The sequence below is a fragment of the Ursus americanus genome, chromosome 15 (genome assembly GCF_024610735.1).
Source record: "Ursus americanus isolate L20-20 chromosome 15, mUrsAme1.1.p, whole genome shotgun sequence".
NCBI lineage: Eukaryota > Metazoa > Chordata > Mammalia > Carnivora > Ursidae > Ursus > Ursus americanus.
This window is the reverse complement of record NC_142141.1, coordinates 24,648,534-24,672,033: the sequence shown is the minus strand read 5'-3', so window position 1 is coordinate 24,672,033 and position 23,500 is coordinate 24,648,534. Positions and strand designations below refer to the sequence as shown.

General features: G+C 41.1%; 1 protein-coding gene across 2 annotated transcripts; it reads left to right on the top strand.

Moving 5' to 3' along the window:
• Window positions 1–270: 270 nt before the first annotated feature.
• On the top strand, window positions 271–23,150 carry SLC26A2 (solute carrier family 26 member 2). Of its 2 annotated transcripts, none has more exons than XM_045815310.2 (4): window positions 271–526; window positions 12,388–12,565; window positions 13,636–14,368; window positions 15,864–23,150. In XM_045815310.2, exons 3-4 carry the CDS (start codon window positions 13,661–13,663, stop codon window positions 17,379–17,381), a joined length of 2,226 nt encoding a protein of 741 aa, XP_045671266.1. In that variant the 5' UTR covers window positions 271–526; window positions 12,388–12,565; window positions 13,636–13,660; the 3' UTR covers window positions 17,382–23,150. The 2 variants fall into 2 exon arrangements, with proteins under 2 accessions (XP_045671266.1, XP_045671265.1); XM_045815309.2 differs by having other exon boundaries at window positions 13,631–14,368.
• Window positions 23,151–23,500: the final 350 nt, after the last annotated feature.

Here is a 23,500-nt window from a genome sequence, read left to right as displayed (position 1 = left end):
GCTGAACACTTAAGAGCTCTAGACAGAACGCTTCCGGGTTTCTCCTGACACTTTTTCCTCCCTACGCTTTCAGAGTTAAGGCGGAAAACCGGTAATACCTCCTCGTCCGCGCGAGCGGAGAAGGAATAGCCCTAAGAATCTGGGACTCGTGGCTCTGCTGCCCAGGGCAGCCAATCGCGAGGAGGAGAGCAGCCAGGGGGCGGTACCCCCGCGGGCCGGGTCGACTCATTGGATGGCGGTCGCGTCGCTCGCCCGCGGGGCCACGTGACTGCCACCTCCAGAACGTTTGTACAGGCTGGGTCTTCCGCACCTCTCGGTCGGTACCTCCTGGCCTCTCCCCGCGGTCCCGCCCGGGCCCCGCCTTCTTCGGGGGCTGGGCGATGGGCGGGGAAGGGGACGGGCTGGTTAAAGGGAGGCCGGTCCCGGACCGGGCTAACTCTGCCCGCGCGGTGGTGTCCGTTCAGTCCCGCCACGGCGGAGGACGTGCCGCGGGCCCTCGTCGAGCCGGGAGGCCCAGACCCGAGAGGTGAGACGAGGGGAGGGGACGCGAGAAGGGAGAACGGGGCGGTGCCGGCCTGCGGTCAGCGGGCCCCTCCCTCTTGGGGGCATCCTGGCCTGTGTCGGAGGCGTGGTGGGAGGAAAGCCCGGGCGTTGTGGCCAGGCCGTGGTAGGTGGGCGTGCGTCGGGGTTGTACCCTCGGTCGGCAGGGGCGGGAGCTGGGGCAAAGCCCCCTCTCCCACCACGGCGATCCCAACCCTGCTTCTCGCTCGGCTCCCCACCCTCTACCCCACATCACGCCGGGGCCCCGCACCTCGTAGATAACGGTGCTGTTCTTCTGCCGGAGTCCTCATCTAGCCGTGTCTAACCCAGATGACTGGGAAAAAGACCGAGGAGACTGGAGCTGCCACCACCACCCAGCCTCCCACCCTTGGACAGAGGGGGAAACTGAGGCTTGGACACGCGAGAGGACTTCATTATCTTGGTTTTTAAAACCACACACAGTGTTGAGTACAAGTGAGGAACTGTACTTCTTCCAGACTCATAGACGAAGTTGAAATTTTTTCACTGGATAGATGGGGACACTGAAAGGACACAGAGAGGGCCAGATCCTTGCCTGACATTATACAGCAAGTCATTTGCAGAGCTAGGACTTGTAGCCAGCTCTCCCAAACTCACAGAGTATCAGGCTGGGCCCTTTCTTTGCACAGATTGGGGACCACGTGAGTTAGAAGCATATGGGACTTAAACTTTCTGGCACCTATTCTGGTTCCTTTTTTCCATTTCCTTATTTCTAGGGCCCTTTATATAAAATCTGGAACTAATGTGATATCCAACTTTGGGTTAAGCAGAAATTCTTGTTTTTGAAAATCCAGTAAGAAATGGAGAGCCAATCCTGTTGGAAGAAACGAGCCAGTTGTTTTCCCTCAAGAATCTCAAAGGACAGACTAGTCGCTGTCGTTTATTGAACAAGTGCTATGTGCCAGGCACTGTGCTAAGTACTTGTATTAGCTTTAGACAACCTGCAAATTAGATAATGTTATCCCCATTTTACAGGTGAGAAATTGATGCTGAGTAAAAGGAAGTTTTTCACCAGTGCCATACAACTGTTGAATACCGTAGCTGGGATCTGAATAGAGAGCTGTCTGACTCCAGTAAATACCCAGTGATTTTCCTAGCGTGGCCCTCACCTCACTGGCTCTTAGTCACCCAGGGTGCAGTCTTGGATCTGATTCCTGAATTTGCCTGAGAATCTGAATTTTAACAGATCTCTGCATTTGAATGTCATTGTACTACAGTATGCTGCCTCCCAGGGGAAGATCTAGAGTTTGCATATCCCTGGGTTTGGAGAGGTCTAGATTAGATTTATGAGGGGTGAACATTTTGAGCATTGACATTACTTTCAGTGAGCATAAACCCCCAGGCAGATGCTTGCCAAACTGTAATTTCTTGAGAATGGAGGTGGAGAGAAAGGGGACACTGCTTTTTCTTTACTCCATAGCTGTTAAGCTATCATTCATCCATTCACTCAACAAATATTTGTTAAGCGCTTATTAGGTGCTGTACATGGTTCAAGGCATAGGATATACAGCTGTGAACAAAACAGAGCAAGTTCCTGCCCTCATGAGAAAGACAACCATAAGTGAATGAATGAATGAATGAATGAATGAATGAATATAGTGCAAGGTGAGAAGGGCCATGGAGAAAAATAAAGCCAAGTAAGGGGGATAGAAGTGCAGGGCAGGGATGGGCCCAGGAGGGAGACGTGGAGGCAGCAGTGGTGCTATTGTAGAAGTTGTGTCTGGGAAGGAACTGATCAGGGCAGTAGTTGAGAAGAAACCTAAAAGAAGCAAGAGGCAAAGCCATGAATATAGCCCTAGGCAGCATTCCACTTAGAGGGCCCGCAGAAGTAGATGGAAGTAGGAACCTGCTTGGCTTGTTTGACTCTTGGCTGGGATATAAATTATTCTAACCAAAGTGTAGTTACAGAGGTAAATTTTACATTTTTCCTCCTGATAAAAAAGGAAAATGAAAATGTTACCAAATGTGCATCATATGAAAGATAAAAGTAATTTTATTCTTAATCCTTTACCAAACCTGCTTCAGTAATGTTGCTTAAACTGCTTAAGCAGTTTGTTACCTTCACTTATTAAAATTAATAACATTCAGAAATGAGTTGAGCACTTAACTGCAAAATATTGATTTGAGCTAGCTCTTAAAACTTCTTAGCAAGGAAACAAATTTGGGGGTGAAGTGGTGTTTTAGAAAGAGAGGGAACCTTGGAAATTGGAAAATGAGGGTTGAGAATCTGGTCTTACTAGTTGAGCAAGTGAGTGGAGGAGAGGATTTATAATCCTCAGATTGGAGGAGAGGGTTCATAATCTCTTAGAATTATTGAGGAGGCAAGTGGGAGATGTATATGAAATCTTTTTGAAAGCAGTGAATTACTGTTAAGGAACTATTTAATAATTCGATTGTGGTTTTACATTAAGTTATTTTCCTCCTGGGTATTTTACTTTTCTGTCTTACATTGGGCTTTATACCAGAAATAATACATCATAACGCTTGTGCTACAGGTATAAGCTTTATGGTGGTTCTTCTTTTTGCATCACAGACGTAAATGAACATTGTTAATCATTTGTGATGACTGAAAAATAGGAAGACTTTTTTGTTTTAAGATTTTATTTATTTATTTGACAGAGACAGCCAGCGAGAGAGGGAACACAAGCAGGGGGAGTGGGAGAGGGAGAAGCAGGCTCCCAGTGGAGGAGCCTGACGTGGGGCTCGATCCCATCACGCTGGGATCACGCCCTGAGCCGAAGGCAGCTGCTTAACCGCTGTGCCACCCAGACGCCCCAATAGGAAGACTTTTTTGTCTTCATTACATTTACTTGAAACTTCACGTATTTGTTCGTTTCAATAAATACAGGTATACCACTGTAACACCAATGGGAGGCATTGGGTCAGATGTTGGGTTATGTAGGAATGAGGATGGCTTGGTGTTTGCCTTTAAATGTATATTCTAGTTTGAAAGACGTGTAACTTTAAGTGCTAAGTAGTTATATGGAATATGTCAGGGCAGCATAGCCAAAGAAGTTTTAGCCCCCTTGTCCTGTGGCATTTGAGGTGGGCCTTAAAGGATTAGGAAAAGGAAAAGACGGATGAGATAGAAGGAAAAGGCAATCCAGATGAATGAACAACATGAGTGAAGACCCAGAGGAACAAAGGATGCTTAATATTTTCATGGATTGGTGACTAGAACAGCAGTGCATGGAAGGAAGCAAAAGAAAGGCGGGTTCAGCTCATTTATGGAGCGAAGCCTATAATAAACTTTTTAGATTATATGCAATAGAAGGTAGGGAGCCATTGCAGATTTTTGAAGAGTGTATCCAAATGGTTTGATCTCATGTTGTTAATGAATGCTTCTTTTGAAGAAGAGGCAGCATGCCTGGTGGTTAAAAAATGTTGGTTCTGGGACGCCGGGGTGGCTCAGTTGATTGGGCGTCTGCCTTTGGCTCCTGTCATCATCCTGAGGTCCTGGGATTGAGTTCCACATTGGGCTCCTTGCTCAGCAGGAAGCCTGCTTCTTCCTCTGCCTGCAGCTCCCCCACTTGTGCTCTCTCTCTTTCTCTCTGACATATAAATAAAATCTTTAAAAAGAAAAAAAATGTTGGTCCCATTAAGTGTTTAAGGCTACAGTATGTCTGTAATTTTCAAGTAGTTGTATGGAAAAAAACCCAAACAAGTATGTTTGGAGAGTGCAAAAGTACAGATGTAGCAAAACATTAACAATTGGTGAATTGTTAAATTGTGTAATTGGTGAACTGTGAATATACCAGTGTTCCATGTATCATTCTTTTAACTTTTCTGAAGATTTGAAAAGTTTCAAAATAAGCAGTCCAGAGACAGAGTAGGTGTGAATCAGACAGCTTTGGCTCTAGTCACTGTTCCACTGCTTACAAGCAGTGTGGGTCCCGGAAAATTATTTCCAAACTACACAGTCCACACCAATTACAGTCTAGTTTAACTGAGATTTTTCCACGTAAGTGAAGAGAGTCTTTTGGTAGAGGACTTGTTCACATCAATATTAGGTTAATGTTAAGACTTCAAGTTTTCCACAAACTTTAGATCGAGGTTATTTTATATGGTGGCTATTTATTTATTTATTTATTATTTATTTATTTATTTCCCCTTCTCTGTCTGCTTTTAGATTATTCAGGATTTTCTGTGATTCCACTTTATCTCCTTTGTTGGTTTATTAGCCATAACTCTTTGTGATTAATGGAATTGCATTAGGGTTTATAGTAGGAATCCTTAATTTATCACAGCCTACCTTCAGTGATATTAAACCATTTCGTGTGTAGCGTAAGAACCTTATAGTACTATATGCTCCTCTCCTACTTTTGTTTATGTTAAAATACATAGTAAACATAAAATTGGGGGCGCCTGGGTGGCTCAGTTGGTTAAGCGACTGCCTTCGGCTCAGGTCATGATCCCAGGGTCCTGGGATCAAGTCCTGCATCGGGGAGCCTGCTTCTCCCTTTCCCTCTGCCGCTCCCCCTGCTTGTGCTCTCTTGTTCTCTGTCAAATAAATAAATAAAATCTTTTTTAAAAACCCATAAAATTGGCCATTCTGGCCATTTTAAATTTACAGTTCGGTGCATCAAATGCAATTCACAATGTTGTGTAGCTATCAGTAGTTGTTATTTTTAAAACTTAAGAGAGACTGTAACCATTAAGCAAGAAATCATCCCTGCAGTCCCTGGTAATCGCTGGTCTATTTCCTGTCTCTATAAATTTGCCTGTTGTAGAGGTCTCATATAAATAGAATCATACAGTGTTTTTCCTTTTGTGCCTGGCTTCTTTCACTTGACGTCATGGGTTCAGAGTTCATCCATGATGCAGATGAAAAGTCTCAGAACTACATTCCTTTTTAGTGGCTACACAATATTCCATTGTATGGCTTGCGCCACAATGTGTATCCATCCATCTGTGGGTGGATACTTAGGTTGTTTCCACCTTTGGGCTGTTGTGAATAATGCTATTATGAATAGTGGCATACAAGTTATTTCAGTCCCTGTTTTTAAGTTTGGCGGGGGGTGCTTATATACCTAGGAGTGGAATTGTTGGGTCATATAGTGATTCTCTTTAACTGAGGAACTACCAGACTGTTTTCCACAGGGGTTGCACCATTTTACATTCCCACCAGCAGCGTATCAGTTACCTTTCAGAGAAACAAAAATCAGATTTTAAAAGTCAAAGGTAGTTTTTTTTGGAATTTGTTTGTTAAAATAACTTTTTAATAATAGAAACCAGTCCGTCCAGGGCGCCTGGGTGGCACAGCGGTTAAGCGTCTGCCTTCAGCTCAGGGCGTGATCCCGGCGTTCTGGGATCGAGCCCCATGTCAGGCTCCTCCGCTATGAGCCTGCTTCTTCCTCTCCCACTCCCCCTGCTGGTGTTCCCTCTCTGGCTGGCTGTCTCTATCTCTGTCGAATAAATAAATAAAATCTTTAAAAAAAAAAAAAAGAAACCAGTCCGTCCATTAACAGAATATTTATTAAATGCTTGCATGCCAAATTTTATACTAGGTATTGTGAGAGTTTTCAAAAAGTGTAAAACATCCCCTTGAGCAACTTTTAATCTAGTTAAGAAGGTAGAGCACATATTCAACACGCTTACTGAGCATCTAATCAATGGGAATTCAGAGAAAAATGAGATGCCGTTTATGTGCTAATGACCAATATAGTCCTCCTCTCCTCATTTATTTTTCCAGTTTCAGCTTCTCTCTTGTGCTTGACACACCCATTTCTGAGTGCTCCCGGGACAGCCTCATTTGCACATCTAATAGAAATGTCAAAGCTGTGAAACCTAAAGTCAAACTTTTTGTTGTCTCCTTTCTTTCCATTTCCTCCTCCATATTCCTATACATCATTCTTCCTTTTGTGTGGTCCACCTCATGATTCATCTTAGATTTGTCCTGCTCCTTTACTGTCTCCTGTCTGGTTGTACCACTGAAACGTCAAACCTCTTCTGCCCCTGCCCCGCCTTGGAGTTTATGCCTTTGTCAGCTGTAGCGTACAGGATGAAGTCCGGCCTTCTTGGGATCAGATGAGAAACCAGTCTTTCACTCTAGTCACCCCAGGAATCTGGCATTCTGGGTGACTTTTTCCTGGGTCTTGGATTGTACTAGGACCTTTCACTGGCCTGAGTTTCCTTTCCTTTCTTACCTGCAACTTCTTGACATTGGCCTGCACCCTATGCTCCACTCTCAGAATATGCCAAACCTCTGTTAATGGCACTTAGAGTGTTGTAGTTTATCTGTTTGTAATTGTCTTAACCCTTTGATTGTGCATAGAAACTGGGTTTCTTATTCATTTTAGCAAGAACTTACTGATCTTTTATGTGCTAAGCGTTATTTTTGGTACTGGGGATACAGTATGTATGAGAAAGACTATAATAGTTTCTTTAGTGTATAAATACATAATATAATCTCAAACGTCACTGTGAAAGTGCTAGGAAGAAATAAAGCCACGTAAGGGTTTAGAGATGGGGTGGAGTATTATTTTGTTTGGAATGATCAAGGAAGGTCTCTCTAAGGAAATAATCCGTCAGCTGAGACCTGAAGGGTGAGAAAAAGCCTGCAAAGATCTGGGGGAGATTATTCCAGGCAAAGAGAACTTGAGCCAGTGCAAAGACCCTGAAAAGGGAATCAACTTGGCATGTTCCAGAAACAGCAAGAAGGCCAGTAGGAAATGAGGGTAGAGAGGTAGGCAGGATTCAGATTTCGCAGGCTATTAGAGTGGCCCAGATAAGACGGTGGAGGGGAGGGAAAAGTGGTTAGATTCCAGGTACTGTGGGCAGTAGGGAGAAGACAGATATCCAGTCTGAGGTAGAGCAGACAGAACTTACTGATGGATCAATATAGAGTTAGTGGGGTAGGGAAAAGAAAGATTGACCCCACGGTTTGGGGTCTAGGTTCTGATGCATTGTGTCTAGCACGGTGGTTAGCTTATAGTAGGTGCTTAGTAAATATTTATGATATAATGAAGACCAGTAACCAATCTCTTGGACTCCCATAGAAAAGTTAACCAATCCAGCCTTGGAAGGCTTGTTGGCACTAATGAACGTTTGTGGAATAAGCAAGCATTGCAAACCCACAAAACAAAGATGGGCCTGAATTTTCATCTGATGGGGAACGGTCTTTCCTTTTCTGCCAGGAGGTCTGCCCTCTCACAGTGTTAACTTCTCAGCCTAGGGCAAAGTCCTGGAACAGTCGCCTAGGCTCCGGCCATCCTGGCTGCAGGTGCCTGTGAGTGGGATGGAGATAGGTGTGGAAGCTATGCTCTTCCCTGGGTTTGTCTGGCAACAGTGAGTTGGAGGATCAGATGGCACTGTGTAAATGGAGACTCTGCCTCGGTTGTGCCTGTTTATGGTTTAGTTTTTTCTGTATTTATTTACTGAACGTTTTAAAAATTTTTTTTTGCATTTTATTTTTATTATGTTCGGTTAGCCACCATATAGTACATCATTAGTTTTTGATGTAGTGTTCAATGATTCATTAGTTACATATAATACCCAGTGCTCCTCACAACATGTGCCGTCCTTAATACCCATCACCCTGTTACCCCTCCTCCCACCCCCCTCCCCTCTGAAACCCCCAGTCTATTTCCCGGGGTCCAGAGTCTCTCATGGTTCGTCTCCTTCTCTGATTTCTCCCCCTTCAGATTTCCCTCCCTTCCCCTATGGTCCTCCGTGCTATTGCTTATTTTCCACAGATGAGTGAAACCATATGATAATTGTCAGGTTTAGTTTTTTCGAAAACAATCTTAAGCTGTTTCTTTATTCATAAAAGGCAAAAAAGTAAGATATTAATTGCTTGATAGGAAAAGAATTAAATAGCATAACAGATCAGAAGATGTAATAAGATAATATATAATTATTTGCCAATGAGTGACATCTGAAACCCTCTCAGAAACCGGCAGGGACCGTGTACTGCCTGCAGATGGAAGTCTGCCTCTTTTAACCTGGCAAACAGGAGCCTCGAGGATCTCTTCTTAAACCAGTTTCCCACGTGCCTCTGTTGCTGTAAACATTCTGATTTCCAATTCTTTTCTAACAACCTCAGAACTATCTGAGTTTTCTTCTCCTTCACATATTTTCCAAGTCCTCTCTTACTCTTTCAACTCCGACCCAGACTTTAGAGCCCAGGTAAGACATGAGACTTCCCTTGAAACCTTTCTAAACTATTCCAGCTCTTGGAGATTTCTCCTCTGTGCAGATGCTGTGACCACAGTGGTCGGCGGCTTCGGTTTTCTGTGGCGGTGAGTTGTGCCACACGCGTACAGGTCGAACAAAGCCCGGCTGTGAACCATTGTTTCAGAGGCCGACTTTACCATTCTCCTCTGAAAACGACTGCCCTCTGAAGAGGGGTTTCAGTTGCACAAATTGCAAAACTGTGATACAAGCACTGCTAGTTGAAGTTCTATGCTGTAATTACCAAAAGTAGACATTGTTTTGCTTATATCCAAATCCTCAAAAAAGAAGTTGGCTGACCACTATCGGGCATCTATAGAAGAGACGTAACCTCTCGTCTAGTCCAGAGCTCTCAGCTCTCGGTAACTCACACGGGAATTGTACCAGTGCTGCTGGGCACTCACCCGGATCAGACCGCCTTCTAGGTGGTCTTGGCTGCATGGTTGAAGAAGGAAGTACGGAAATGTCTCTCCTTTTGTGTGTCGCCTGAACTACTGTTGTCCTTTACTGTATGCCTGGGTAAATGCATTTTTGAAATGTTGTGTTGTTTTTCCCTCTGATTCCTGCAAAGTAATGTGAAAAGTTCAAGTGTTTTCCTCTTGAACCTTTCCTTTCCTCACTCCCAATTACCAGTGTTAATAAAGGGAGACACTAGCCTACATGATACAGCGGAATCATATTTTATTGACCTTCATGAAATTTATAGTTTGTATTCCAGCCTCTTAAAGTGATGTCTGGCTGTAGGCCCTATTCCAAGGATCAACACTGTCATTTCTTAATTTTCATGAAGCAGTTGATGAACACTATAATTGAAAGCAGTAATTGTCTTGGGCAGTGAGAGGATTTTTGTGCAAAAAGGGGTATTTGAAAAATATGTTCCAAAGTAGATATTTCCACTTGAAAATAAATATTGCTTTGCATCCTGCTTTTTTCTGTATTTGAGTTATATGCTTAGCAGATGTTGTAGTTCCTATTTTAGGAAGCGTACACCTGGACGTTTTGGAGGATACAAGACGAATTCGAGTTGGAGCTTGCTCTCAAGGAACTTAGTTTGTATGAAGGTCATTCCTACAATTTAGTTTAAGATAATTTTTAAAGTGATTTTATGTTGCTTTGGGTTTTAAAATATGTGTGAAAAAAATACAGTGTTGAGGAGAATTTTAAGAGGTGAGTAGGACAGATAAAGGAGACTAGAGATGGCTTTTGGATTCAGACTGATGGCTGTATCAGTTCCTTCTAGGACTGTTCGTGAATGAATACCTAAAGTTTTGAGAGCTAGAGATAAAAAAGGACCATGGCCAAGAGTATAGCAAACGGAGAGTGGGGTCCACGTTTGTAGTTGTCAGTGCTAGGTGGCGGGTAGGTGAAAGTGGGATGTGTAGGGTAGCTGAATTCAAATGTGTTTGGAAGTATCTGAGGTTAGAGAAAGCTAATTAGATAGGGGATAGGAATAGTGCCATGCTCAAAAAGAGCTATGCTTCGAGTCCTAAAATCTGGATTTTATTACCTGGCTCAGTCACTTACGAGCTAAATAAGTTACTACATTGGGCAAGTGCTTTCACTTTTATAATCCATCTATATTTAAAGTAGGTTTCTTGGGGCACCTGGGTGGCTCAGTTGATTAAGTATCTGACTCTTCATTTTGGCTCAGGTCATAATGTCAGGGTCGTGAGATGTAGCCTTGTGTGAGGCTCCATGCTGGGTGTGAAGCCTGCTTAAGATTCTCTCCCTCTGCCTCTCCCCCTACCCCTCCTGTCATGCTCTATCTCCAATATAAATAAATAAATAAATAAATAAATAAATAAATAAATAAATATCGGGTTTCTTATAGATAGTATATAGTTGGGTCTTATTTTTTAATCTAATCTGACACTGCCTTTTAATTGACATGTTTAGACCATTCACAGTTGTAATTAGTTTTGTTTGTTTTATTTTTTTTTTTTTAAGATTTTATTTATTTATTCGACAGAGAGAGAGACAGCCAGTGAGAGAGGGAACACAAGCAGGGGGAGTGGGAGAGGAAGAAGCAGGCTCACAGAAGAAGAGCCTGATGTGGGGCTCGATCCCATAACGCCGGGATCACGCCCTGAGCCGAAGGCAGACGCCCAACCGCTGCGCCACCCAGGCGCCCCTCTTTTTGTTTGCTTTAAACTCTACCATCTTGCAAGCTGTTTTCAATGTGTTCCATCCACTTTGGGTCCCTTTTTTCCTCTTTCTTTGCTTTCTTTTGGATTGAGAATTTTTTATGATCCCATTTTATCTTTACAATTGACTTACTATTTATACCTTTAAAAAAATTAGTGGTTACTCTTGGGTTTACAATATACATCTATAAGCAGAGCCTACCTTCAAATAATAATGTATTACTTCACATCTAGTTTAAGAACCTACAATTCCCAATTCCTCTACCCATTTGTTGCGCTATTTTTATATATTTTATTTTGCATAGGCTATAAACAAAATAGATTCCTATTGTTGCTTAGGTGTTTATTTTTTAGAGCAATTAAAGGTATATTTTTTATGATGTTCAGTTAGCCAACATATGATACATTGTTAGTGTTTGATGTAGTGTTCAACGATTCATTAGTTGCATATAACACTCAGTGCTCATCACCATACGTGCCCTCCTTACTACCCATCACCCTGTAACCCCATCTCCCTACCCCAATTAAAGGTATTTTAAATTGAAAGTGGATTTTATTTTATTTTCATGTGTTCCATGTTTTCAAGTGGACTTTACTTCCTTGTTGTGTATTGTGTAGACCTGGTTTCTGTCAGGTATATGTATACATAGTAGTGCTGGTCTACTGGAAATTCTCTAAGTGTTTGTCTGAGAAAGTTTTTATTTCTCCATCTTTGAAAAGATATTTTGTCTGGGTATAGAATTCTGGGTTGACAGCTGTTTTTCTGTGATAAAGGCATTACTCTTTTATCTTCTGATGTTTCAAATGAGAGGTCTGCTATGATTTTTGTCTTTGTTCCTGTGGGTTTAATGTGTGTTTAATTTGGCTGTCATCAGGATGTTCTTCTTCTTCAGGATTTTGTCTTTGTTTTCAGCAGCTTGAATATGATGTATGTAGGTGTGGGGTTTTGGTTTGGTTTTGTTTCTATATTTGTTGTTTTTGGTATTCTCTGAGATTCTTGGATCTATAGTTTGGTGTCTGTCTTTAATTTTGGAAAACTCTTGGCTACTCTACCTTCAAATATTTTTTCTGCCCATTCTTCATTCTCCCCTTTTGGGATTCCAATTATACGTAAGTTAATTGCTTAATATGTCCCATAGCTCTTGGATGTTCTTTTACATTATTGTTATTGATATTTTTTTTTAAAAATCTGTTTTTCTCTTTCTTTTTCAGTTTGGGTAATTTCTATTGACCTGTCCTCAATTTCATGGATTCTTTCTTTGACTCTGTCAGCTATGTTGATGACCCTGTCATAGGCATTCATTCTTCATCTATTATTGCGTTTTTCACTTTTAGTGTTTCATTTCCATTCTTTCTTACTCTGTTGCATTTTCCATCACTCTGTTGCATTTTCTAGTATTAACTTTTATCTTTTTCCTTCCCAGATAGCAGCTATGTAGGGCACGATTCGTATTTTGTTGTTTTTTTCTTATGCCTCTTTTGCATATCTTAGGTTTGGAAAAGCCTTTTGACCCGGGAATCACCAAGAGCTGTTCCAAAACAGAAGAACATAAGAAATGTACTCAAAGTAGTGTGGCCTGAGTAGGAAGTAAGAAGAGAGTTTTAGGCGGGTTCCACTGAGGAATGAAGAGCTGCTGTGTGTATCCACAAATCTGATTGACTTGCTTAGGGTAAGTGATCATCTAAATCTGTTCTTTTCTTCTTTATCTGCTTAATAAGACAATCAAGTAACCATTATTTCACTCTTGTTACATGGGATGGCCAGCAATAGTCCCTTCATCCAAACAAAATTAATGTGTGTTACTTTTACAATAAAGGTGTATTTTTCTGTCAATTCCAAAACAGGAAATTTTCTGAGTCTTCCATCTAATATATTTTATCTCTGTTTGGCCACAGTCGTAAAGTTGTGTGTTCATTTGTTCTTTGATTTATTCAAACATTTTGTAAGCGTACTGCCTCGGAGGTATTATACATTTGTTGGTGATTACAATGATGAACAAGATATCCTTTCCTGTAGGAGCTGGAGAGACTCTTATTTAACTAAATAAGAGTGTGATTAGTACTATAATGAAGGTGCAAAATGCTATGGGACTCAGAGGGTGTAGTGATTCACTTGGGCTAGGGGATTGGTCGGTGCTTTGTGGAAGGGGTAGCATTTTAACTGGGTGTAAAAATGATGAGAATCTTGATGGGCAGAGAGGTCAATGGCCATTCTAAGCTAAGCAAACAGCTAACACAAAGACATTGATTTGTGAAGTATCTGGTAAGCAGTTTATGGTCTATTCCAAGAAAAGGACCATCTTATGTTTCAGGGACTTGCAGGTAGCAGTAAAGATTTGAGACTAGATCCTGTTCTGCAGCATACCTGGGAGTGGAAAACTTGGAAAGAAGACAATGATAGCAGGAGGAGAAAGGCCACCCTGATAGCTTTTCTGGAGGAAAAAAAACTGCAGGAGGAGCCAGGCAGAGATGGAGAAGAATTCTTGATGGTTTATACTTTTGGGAAGTCCTATACCCAGTGACTTATTTGCTTTGACTTGGCTATTTATGGTTTGGTTTTTTTTTTGTTTTTGTTTTCCCTGATCAAGACATAAGGGGCTCAACTAAAGAAAGTGAATATAAGACAGCTACCCCCAAACTGAAGTCCTCTTAACTCTCATGAATGACAAATGGAACTATTAAAATGTGTGAGCACTGAGAATTACTCAATCCATTAATTCTGGTGTTTTCTTCAGGGTAGGAGGCTGAAGCATCTATCTCCAGAAATGTCTTTGGAAAGTAAAGAGCAATATGATCTGTCACCTAAGAATTCTGTTGAAGGAAATCACCAACACAGCCCTCTGTCTAATATGCACCCAGAGCTTGAAAAGGAATCAAGTACCGACTTGAAGCAATTTGAAGCCAGTGATCAAAGCACACCTTATCGTAGGATCCATATGGAGGCTCAAGAGAAATCAAATACTAACTTCAAGCAATTTGTCATTAAAAAACTGCGGAAGAGTTGCCAGTGCAGTCCAGCCAAAGCCAAAAATATGATTTGGGGCTTCCTTCCTGCTTTGCAATGGCTCCCCAAATATGATCTGAAGAAAAACATTTTAGGGGATGTGATGTCTGGCTTGATTGTAGGCATCTTATTAGTGCCCCAGTCCATTGCTTATTCCCTCTTGGCTGGTCAAGAACCCATCTATGGCTTGTACACGTCTTTTTTTGCCAGCATCATTTATTTCCTATTGGGTACCTCCCGTCACATCTCTGTGGGCATTTTTGGAATATTGTGCCTTATGATTGGTGAGGTAGTTGACCGAGAACTGCACAAAGCTGGCTATGACACTGCCGATAACTCGCCTTCTCATTTAGGGATGGTTTCAAATGGGAGCACGTTATTAAACCAGACCTCAGACTGGGTCTGTGACAGAAGTTGCTATGCAATTGCAGTTGGCAGCACTGTGACCTTTATGGCTGGAGTTTATCAGGTACGAAACAATGGAACGAGTGGTTGTTTCTAGCCAAAGGAAACACTGTACATGAAATCTCAGATCTGTAAGGGATCTCAGAGATCGTAATAATTAAAGCCGTCATTTGTTGAATGCTTAGGATATGTGAGGGATAGAGCCAAAATCCAAACCCTGGTTTGACTCCACAGGTGAGATAAGGCTGCTTCTCTTTTCTCAACCTTAGGCTGCCTCTTAACCAGTGAATTTCAGTCAGCCAGATTGTCATTATTTGATGGTAAACATGTTAGCCAGGGAGGGACCTCAGATCACTCAGTACAACTCCTTCATTTTCTATGCTGAGAAACATTGGGTTTGCTTGAGATGCTGTGTGGTTGGTTATTGGCAGTGTCCGCATTAACAAGCAGAAGGAGGGTAACAGGTTAAGGGCTGGCAGAGGGAAGAGTGCAGGAGGTTTCAAATTATAGATGGCCCCCCTCCCCGCCTTTAGATTTGCTGCTCTAGTGAGCGACTCTCAGCAAAGATAGCAGTTTTCTTGGACTTCTGGGGAACAAGTGGAGAACCACTATTTCGTATTATTAACCAGAAGAAAGGATGGGGAAATGAGGTTCTCTTCAGGTCTCCCATAGAATCTACTAACCCACCATTATCATCCTGGCCTTGTCTTTTGGCATCCAGGAGTCAATGCCAGCAGTAAACCTCTTCTCTGTTATAGGCATTTGGTTCCAATATGGGCCGGGGAGGAGTTGCTCACTTCATGTGGTTCCCGGTGAAGAGGAGAGGGAGAAGGGGGTGATGTGCAGAAGAGTGGCACTCTCAGGGTCTGTTTTTGCTTGTTTTTTAGTATGTCTCACCAAGAATGAGGAAGGGCTCGGTACAATTCTGAGGAATCATTGGGAAGAGGAAAAAATAAAGAAATAAAAAAGTTTTATCTTTGAGGATGCAGAATTAGTATGGGAAGCAGTTTGGCATAAGCACATATACACTGAATGAGAATAGTTTCTCAGCATGAAGTTAAAGAAAGAGTGTGTTCTATAATAATTTTAAATGTGATTCTTTGTTGTGAATCCAGTTTTCTGTTGTATCAGTTAAAACTTCACTTTTATAGTAATGATTTGTAATTTAATGAAAACACATGGTTTGTTAATTAGGAGAATTTTTCCACTTTGAGTTTTTATAATTTCTTGTGGATCCTAAGAATTTTTTTCTTTTTCAAAGAGGTCTGAACTTATTTCATGTTTAAGAAACATTGTAGAAAAGGTAGAATCCTAAGTTCTTGTCTCATCCGGGCTGAGTAACAGGGTGACTTTGGGCTAGCTCCTTAGCCCTCCGAGGGTCAGTAAAATGAGCCCTCTCTTTGTAAAATGGGAGGACTGATAGACAATTGCGTTTTTTTCTACCTCTGACATTTTGTGACGCTCTAATGGTATGTCTCCACGCAAAGCAATGCCAGGATATTTATTCGAGGGTTCAGAAGCTCTTTTCCACTTTAACACTTGTATTTCCTTCCTTCCAGGTAGCGATGGGCTTCTTCCAAGTGGGCTTTGTTTCTGTCTACCTCTCAGATGCCTTGCTGAGTGGATTTGTCACCGGTGCCTCCTTCACTATTCTTACATCTCAGGCCAAGTATCTCCTTGGGCTCAGCCTTCCTCGGAGTAATGGTGTGGGCTCGCTCATCACTACTTGGATACACATCTTCAGAAACATCCATAAGACCAATCTCTGTGATCTCATCACCAGCCTTTTGTGCCTTTTGGTTCTTTTGCCAACCAAAGAACTCAATGAGCGCTTCAAGTCCAAGCTTAAGGCGCCAATCCCTACTGAACTCATTGTCGTTGTGGCAGCCACATTAGCCTCTCATTTTGGAAAACTAAATGAGAAATACAATACCAGTATTGCTGGGCCTATTCCCACGGGATTTATGCCACCGAAAGCACCGGACTGGAACCTAATTCCTAGTTTGGCTGTAGATGCAATAGCTATTTCGATCATTGGTTTTGCTATCACTGTATCACTTTCTGAGATGTTTGCCAAGAAACATGGCTACACAGTCAAAGCCAATCAGGAAATGTATGCCATTGGCTTTTGCAATATCATCCCTTCCTTCTTCCACTGCTTTACTACCAGCGCAGCTCTTGCAAAGACCTTGGTTAAAGAATCAACAGGCTGCCAAACTCAGCTTTCTGGTGTGGTGACAGCCTTGGTTCTTTTGCTGGTCCTCTTGGTAATAGCTCCTCTATTCTATTCCCTTCAGAAAAGTGTCCTTGGTGTAATCACCATTGTCAATCTCCGGGGAGCGCTACGTAAATTTAAGGATCTGCCCAACATGTGGAAGGTTAGCAGAATGGACACAGTTATCTGGTTTGTGACCATGCTGTCCTCTGCACTGATAAGTACTGAAATAGGCCTGCTTATTGGGGTTTGTTTTTCTATGTTTTGTGTCATTCTCCGCACTCAGAAGCCAAAGACTTCATTGCTTGGTTTGGTGGAAGAGTCTGAAATCTTTGAATCCGTGTCTGCTTACAAGAATCTTCAGACTAAGCCAGGCGTCAAGATATTCCGTTTTGTAGCCCCTCTCTACTACATAAACAAAGAATGTTTTAAATCTGCTTTATACAAAAAAACTCTCAACCCAGTCTTAGTAAAGGCAGCTCGGAAGAAGGCCGCAAAGAGAAGGATCACAAAGGAAACAGTGATTCTCAGTGGAATCCAGGATGAAGTTTCAGTGCAACTTTCCCATGATCCCTTGGAGTTTCATACCATAGTGATTGACTGCAGCGCGATACAGTTTTTAGATACAGCAGGGATCCATACTCTGAAAGAAGTTCGTAGAGATTATGAAGCCATTGGCATCCAGGTTCTGCTGGCTCAATGCAATCCCTCTGTGAGGGATTCCCTGGCCCGCGGAGAGTATTTTAAAAAGGAAGAAGAAAACCTTCTCTTTTACAGTGTGTATGAAGCAATGACCTTTGCAGAATATCAGAATCAGAAGGGAGTATGTATTCCCAATGGTCTGAGCCTTTCCAGTGATTGACTGAGAAAGTAGACAGAAAGAAGAATGATGTCTAGCCAATACGTTAAGGTTTGAAGTGTGTAACATTTTCTAGTTCCACACTGGAAAATGTTGCACTTGACATTTTAACCTGGGGCGCCTGGGTGGTTTAGTCAGTTAAGGGTCTGCCTTCGGCTCAGGTCATGATCCCAGGGTCCTGGGATCAAGCCCCACTCGGGCTCCCTGCTCGGTGGGGAGTTTGCTTCTCCCTCTGCCTCTGTGTGCTCGTTCTCCCTCCCTCCCTCCCTCTCTCTCTCAAATAAATAAATAAATTTTAACCTATTGGTTAGACATGATTCTTTGATGCTGATGGCTCTGTAGATACACACATGTGGCAGAGTTTATAGTTAGGCAGAATCAAAACGAAGAAAATATTGTGGTTTCAGCCTTTCTTGCAGATATGAGGTATTCTTGGAATTAAATATGGATTGAATTGGACTGTAAAGCAGGCCCCAAACTCAATTACCGTGCAGTTTTAGAAGATAAGCATTTGAGCTCTTCCTTCAGAACCAGGAGGTAAAGCTGACATTGACGTGGGAAGTGCTGGAGCCCACTTGATGTGACTCTTTGGAGAGGGAGTAGAAAGGGGGCAAGGAAACAGTGTTGTGCCGACTCTGATACCAGCAGGTCAGACTTCTGGGGCAAAAGGTTTGTTCTTACTTGTACTTTCTATTCCCGGTCTTTGCTCCCTAGACAGCAGGAGGATTTCGGGCTTGTAGTAGAACACCATTCCTTAAGGCAGGGAACCACAGGCACAGTCTTACTGGGGGTTTGGTGGCTGGGCAGGCTTGTGAAATTCTACCAGCCAGCCTCGTGTTACTTAGAGCATTCTTCGTAATACATGTTATGTTTTTATTCTTGCCTTTTCATTTAGGGCAAGTAGGTAACTAAAAAGCTCTTCTTCATCATCAGCCAAAATAATAGGAATCCTCCATGTCTTTTCTGTGATCTCAGTCTGTCCCTGTTTCTGAGTGTTTCTCTACCATTAAGGTCTGTTGTAGCTTTCATTCATTCAGTGTTTCTCCTGGAATCTTACACTGCTGTGGATATACCAGCGACAAGCTTTCCAGGTAAAAGGCAGGATGCTGACTCCACAATTCTAGACAGCATTTTAAATGAGCTTGAGGCAGCTGTTAGGATGGATTGAAAAAAAGAATGATTGACGGTTTCCCTTAAGAATTTGTTTACTTAGCAGTGAATTTTTTTTTTCCTTCCCATGGCATTTTAGCAAGTGCCCACTGGGGATTGACAGGCTTTCTCAAATAGAAGGTACTATTCATCTTTACTCTTGCAGGAATATTTTATTGTAACCAATGGAAAGGAATGCATGGAGGTGATAAAGTGCTTCCAAAAGAACATCAATAATTCATTGGTAGATGTTTAGTGAAAACAAAGCTAATGCTTACTGCCGTGCGCCCTGTTGATGTACGATAAATATTGATGACAGTGACAGCTTTTAACTCTTTGGGTCACCTAAAACTATTATGCAAGACGATTTAGAAACATCACATTCATACATCCCAAGTTCTGTGTATATATTATTTATGACAGGTGGCCACAGGTTGTGGCCACAGAAATAGTTCCTTTTTGAAAGCAAGAATGTCTGACGTTAAAAGCTTATCATTCTGTATGTGGGCCTTGGTAGGCAAGAAAAAAAACAAACAGGTTTTCCAAAGTTAGGACTAGGAGACTAATTTATATGAGATTGAAACATTTGGCAACACTATTAAAAGCAAGTAAAATAATAATTACAGAAAGGCGAATCATTTCTTAATCTGCTACTACATTCTGTGTGCAGGCCATCTGATGGGGTGGGACACTTTTAAACAGATATAGCTTCCTTGTTGGCTCCAAAAACTCCCAAGTGTTACTTTTCTATTGGTAGAGCCCTGTCCATCTGTTTACGTGGAAAATACCTTTCTATTATTAAAACAAAGCTGTTTCTCAATTAAAAAAAAAAAAGCTGAATTTCTGTCTTGGAAATGATTGACTTTGTGATTAAATATAATAGTACTAAGTTTTGAAATCCTTTTATAACTTAAGTCTAGAATTTCAGAAATATTAACTGCTGTTTGTTATTCGTGGGTTTTTTTTTTTTCTTTTCTTGGTTTTTAGCCACTATTTGCCCTTCCTATTCAGTTTTAGGAATAGTAATACTAAAATCACAGTGTCTTGGTTAGTTGTTTGTTTTTAATCTCTCTTATTCACCCCCCCCCCAAAGCTAGGTTTGGATCCAGACCATTATAGATGTCTAATGCCATGTGAGAGAGTAAACGAGTACATGTCCAGGCCGGTGATGGGTATTAAGGAGGGCACGTATTGCATGGTGCACTGGGTGTTATACGCAAGTAATGAATCATGGAACTTTACATCAAAAACTTGGGATGTACTGTATGGTGACTAACATAACATAATAAAAAATTATTATTAAAAAAAAAATAAACTAGTCCCGTCAAAAAAAAAAAAAGATGACCCTATAATTTATAACACTAGCACAGTAAAAAAAAGTGTCCAAAGAATTTGGAAAATGCCTTAGAATGGAATAACAGGATCTGACTTTTACCTGACATTTCTGTCCGTATGTGAATATAAACAATTCTGAAGCTTTATTCAATTAGCAAATTCTTGAATTGTGTTCTGGTTTGTTCCTCTTCTAAACAAACAAACAAGATTCTGCTTTTGGCAGCCACTTATAAAAACATTTAAGATTTCACTAGAATTTGTACCTCACTTCTCTGTGTGGGTTGAGGTCCACCTACACTGACACGTTGTTGACTGCTAGTATTTACAGAAATCAAACCTGAAACCAAAATCTAATTCACCAGCAAAACTACTATGTCCATTTTCTTTCTTGCTCAAGGCTTAGACTTTAGTTCAGTAGCTGATACTTTTACACACTTCATTGATACAAAAATATCTTGCTTACCCTAAACTTTAGAGTCTAAAGAAAGCATTTTCTCATTGCTTATTAACCAATGTATAAAATTCTAAATATCTTAAAATGGTCATTTAGTTGAAACGTAGTGTAACCATCCTTGATGGTTAACACTCTTACAGCCAGAGGAGTACAGTACGCACAGACAGAGTAAAGGTAACATTCAAGAGGAGCGAAGGGAATACACCGCTGAAAAAAACTCTCTGACCGAGTGGGGGAAAGAGGAGAGGGACTCAGTTGAATAGGATCCAATCCCTGGTTAGCCCCGCACAGCAGTGGGGAGATAAGGACTAGGAACCACACCTTAGTCTGACAGCAGGGTCAGAACTGGGTTCTCCTTCTAGAAAGGGAGGGCTGACTCACCAAAGCTGAAGGAGCTGAAGAGCATGTGGTACCCCATGGTTGGGGCACAGGCCCAACTGACTGACTCTGGAGCATAGACTGAGTGAGTGTAGCCTCCGATGGTAAAAGTCACAAATGTCTAGTAGACAAAAAAACTTTTTTTTTTTTTGAGTGGGACCAAAAGAAAACAAATTTGGATAGTCCAACTTAGCTTTTAAACAATACTAGTCATTGAAACCAAAATTTGTGTAAATTTACAGTATAATAAATGGTGATCTTTAAACATGTATCAAGATGTTCGATGAGTTCATTAGACTATTCTAATGCTAATGAACATGTTTTAACAAGAACAGTTCTTCTCTGCAGGCGTATTTTCTTAATAGTTTGTCACTGAAGAACACATTGGGTGCTAGCCTTGCTCTTAATATAAAAGTGGGAAAAAGGCAGTGAATTTCTTGGGAACTTAAATGGAGTCTAGAAGTTGCAATGATAAATTTGAGCTCTGTAATCTTTGTTAATGTTCTTAATGTTTTCCTCTCTCTATTGCTCTAGATAAGCTATTGCACCAGTGTAGATAAAACCTCAATACCTAACTTAAGACCCATGCGGGGGTCTAGGGCCCCGGGCCAGGTGCTGGGACAAAGGTACTAAATCTAGTAGATGGGCTGTACAGTAACTCTCCTAGGTAACAGCTGGGGCACTTGGAGGTGCTTTATGGAGGGGCTAAGCTGAGCCTGGACCGAGGTCTGAACAGGAGACAGGCCACTGAGGCAAACAAGGAGGCATGGATGCTCCTGGTCTATTCAGGGAATGATTCCACAGTGAGATGGCAAAAACCCAGTCAACATGGGTTAGGCTTTGTTTTTCTGTTCTTTGAGGCTTCTCTCTTTTCTCCTCTTTTTTCTTTTTCTGTTCTAGTGATTCCTTATTCGAAGTTGGGTTTTAAAAACTGCAAGGAGGAGGAAATTAGATCTAGAAGGCTTTTAGGTTTTGAACTAATTTGGCTTTTTTTCTTTTGTACTAAGATTTTATTAGATAATCAAAACTGGAATCATCAAGTGTTAATACAAGAATGCAAAGTATAATGGGGGGCACCTGGGTGGCTCAGTCAGTTTAGTGTCTGCCTTCGGTTCAGGTCATGATCTCAGGGTCCTGGGATCGAGCCCCGTTGAGCCCTGTGTCGTGCTGCCTGCTCAGTGGAGAGTCTGCTTCTCCCTCTCCCTCTGCCCTTCCCCCTGCTCGTTCTCTAAAATAAATAAAATCTTTAAAAATAAAAAGAATGAAAAGTATAATGGAACATGCCAAAATAATAAACCTACTGCTTTGTTTTCATAGCCTATTATTATTAAAGTAAAATACTATTGAAATATTGTAAGTTAAAGGTACATTTTAGTTTTTTTTTTAAATGTTAGTAACTTTAGTGAAGAAGAATTTAGATGTGGGAGTAGGGGAAGATTTATTTTTATAGGGTAATTTTTATCCTGACAAGGACTATTATTTTTTAAAGTGTTTTGCACCTAAAATTTTTTAAGTAAACATGTTAAAAACAGTAGGAAAAGTTAAATAAGCAATATACTAAATAGTGGATTTTTTTTGGTATGTATTCTATTTTTCTCTTTGTGATATAAAATAAGGAGAAATTGAATTGTGAAACTAGAATAATGAAGGACACTAAATGCCTTTATTTGAGATACCATGTTTGCAAGCCTACACTGGAACCATGTACCTTTTTTAGACTTGAATTATGGCTCTGAAAAAGGCCAAATAATTATAATCTTATTACAAAATACCAATGACAAAATTTCTAACTGAAGGCTTTTTAGTTGGCAAATAGACAAGCAGCCTTAGCCAGAAAGGATTTTTAACTGCAGCTTTAATAAACTTTTTTTAAGGAAGTTCTTCCCCCGTCTTCCTCATCCCTCAAACCTAAAATAATAAGATACTGGGAATCAAAAAGCTCTTGCCTTTTCCGTTTGGATCAGTCAGGAAATTACTATTTGAGTTCTGATGCTGCTGTGATTTCTCAAAAATTAGTGGGAACAAACCAATCTATATAATATGCTACCTTTTTTGTCTCCTTTGCAATTTTATATACAAGTCAAGACAATACCAGGGTAACAGGTGAATGAACATAAATTCTCAGTTTTGTCTATTCCCTAAAAAAGTAAACTGCCCCTTTTTTTCAATTATTCACAGCTAATAACTTTTAGGAACATGTTTTATACCACATACATCTTTTTTAATTAAAGCAAGTGCCTTGCTGCCATTCCATATAAATGAGGCTTAACCCTCTATGGGATGAGGGTGTGTCGATGGATGGCAGCCTGTTGCAGGAGAAGGAGGAGTTGGTTAATGGCAAATCTTTTTCTTTTGGAAGGATATGTTCATGTTGTTTATTATGTAAGATACTATATGTGTTGAGATCTAGAGGTGTCATTTCATTTCTGCTAATAAATTGTTATGCTACTAAAATATTACTTTGTGTCTAAATTATTTAAGTGCAACTAAGAAACACATGTAGGTCACCAGTGAGCTTCGGAATACCATCTCTTTACATTTGGAGGGTGATTCGGTCATTAATTTTTCCCAAATATAACAAAAGGATCTGTCCTTATAGAAAGACATAATGCATTTCTTTCCTTTTTTTGCTTTGTGGTCCTGAGTACATTAACCCTTTGGGGACACAAGTTTTCATCAATGAAGAGGGGAGGAGCACTAGATTGCCTGAGGATCTTTCTAGTTCTCATGTTGAATGACTACTATTCTGTACCATGTTGGAATCAGAAAACCCCAAACTGGCTCATGTTTTACTACTCTTAACTCT

Coding starts and splice junctions, on each gene's coding strand:
- SLC26A2 (XM_045815310.2), top strand. CDS start 13,661: ATGTCTTTGGAAAGTAAAGAGCAATATGATCTGTCACCTAAGAATTCT. Junction 14,369..15,863: donor TTATGGCTGGAGTTTATCAG/GTACGAAACAAT, acceptor CCTTCCTTCCAG/GTAGCGATGGGCTTCTTCCA.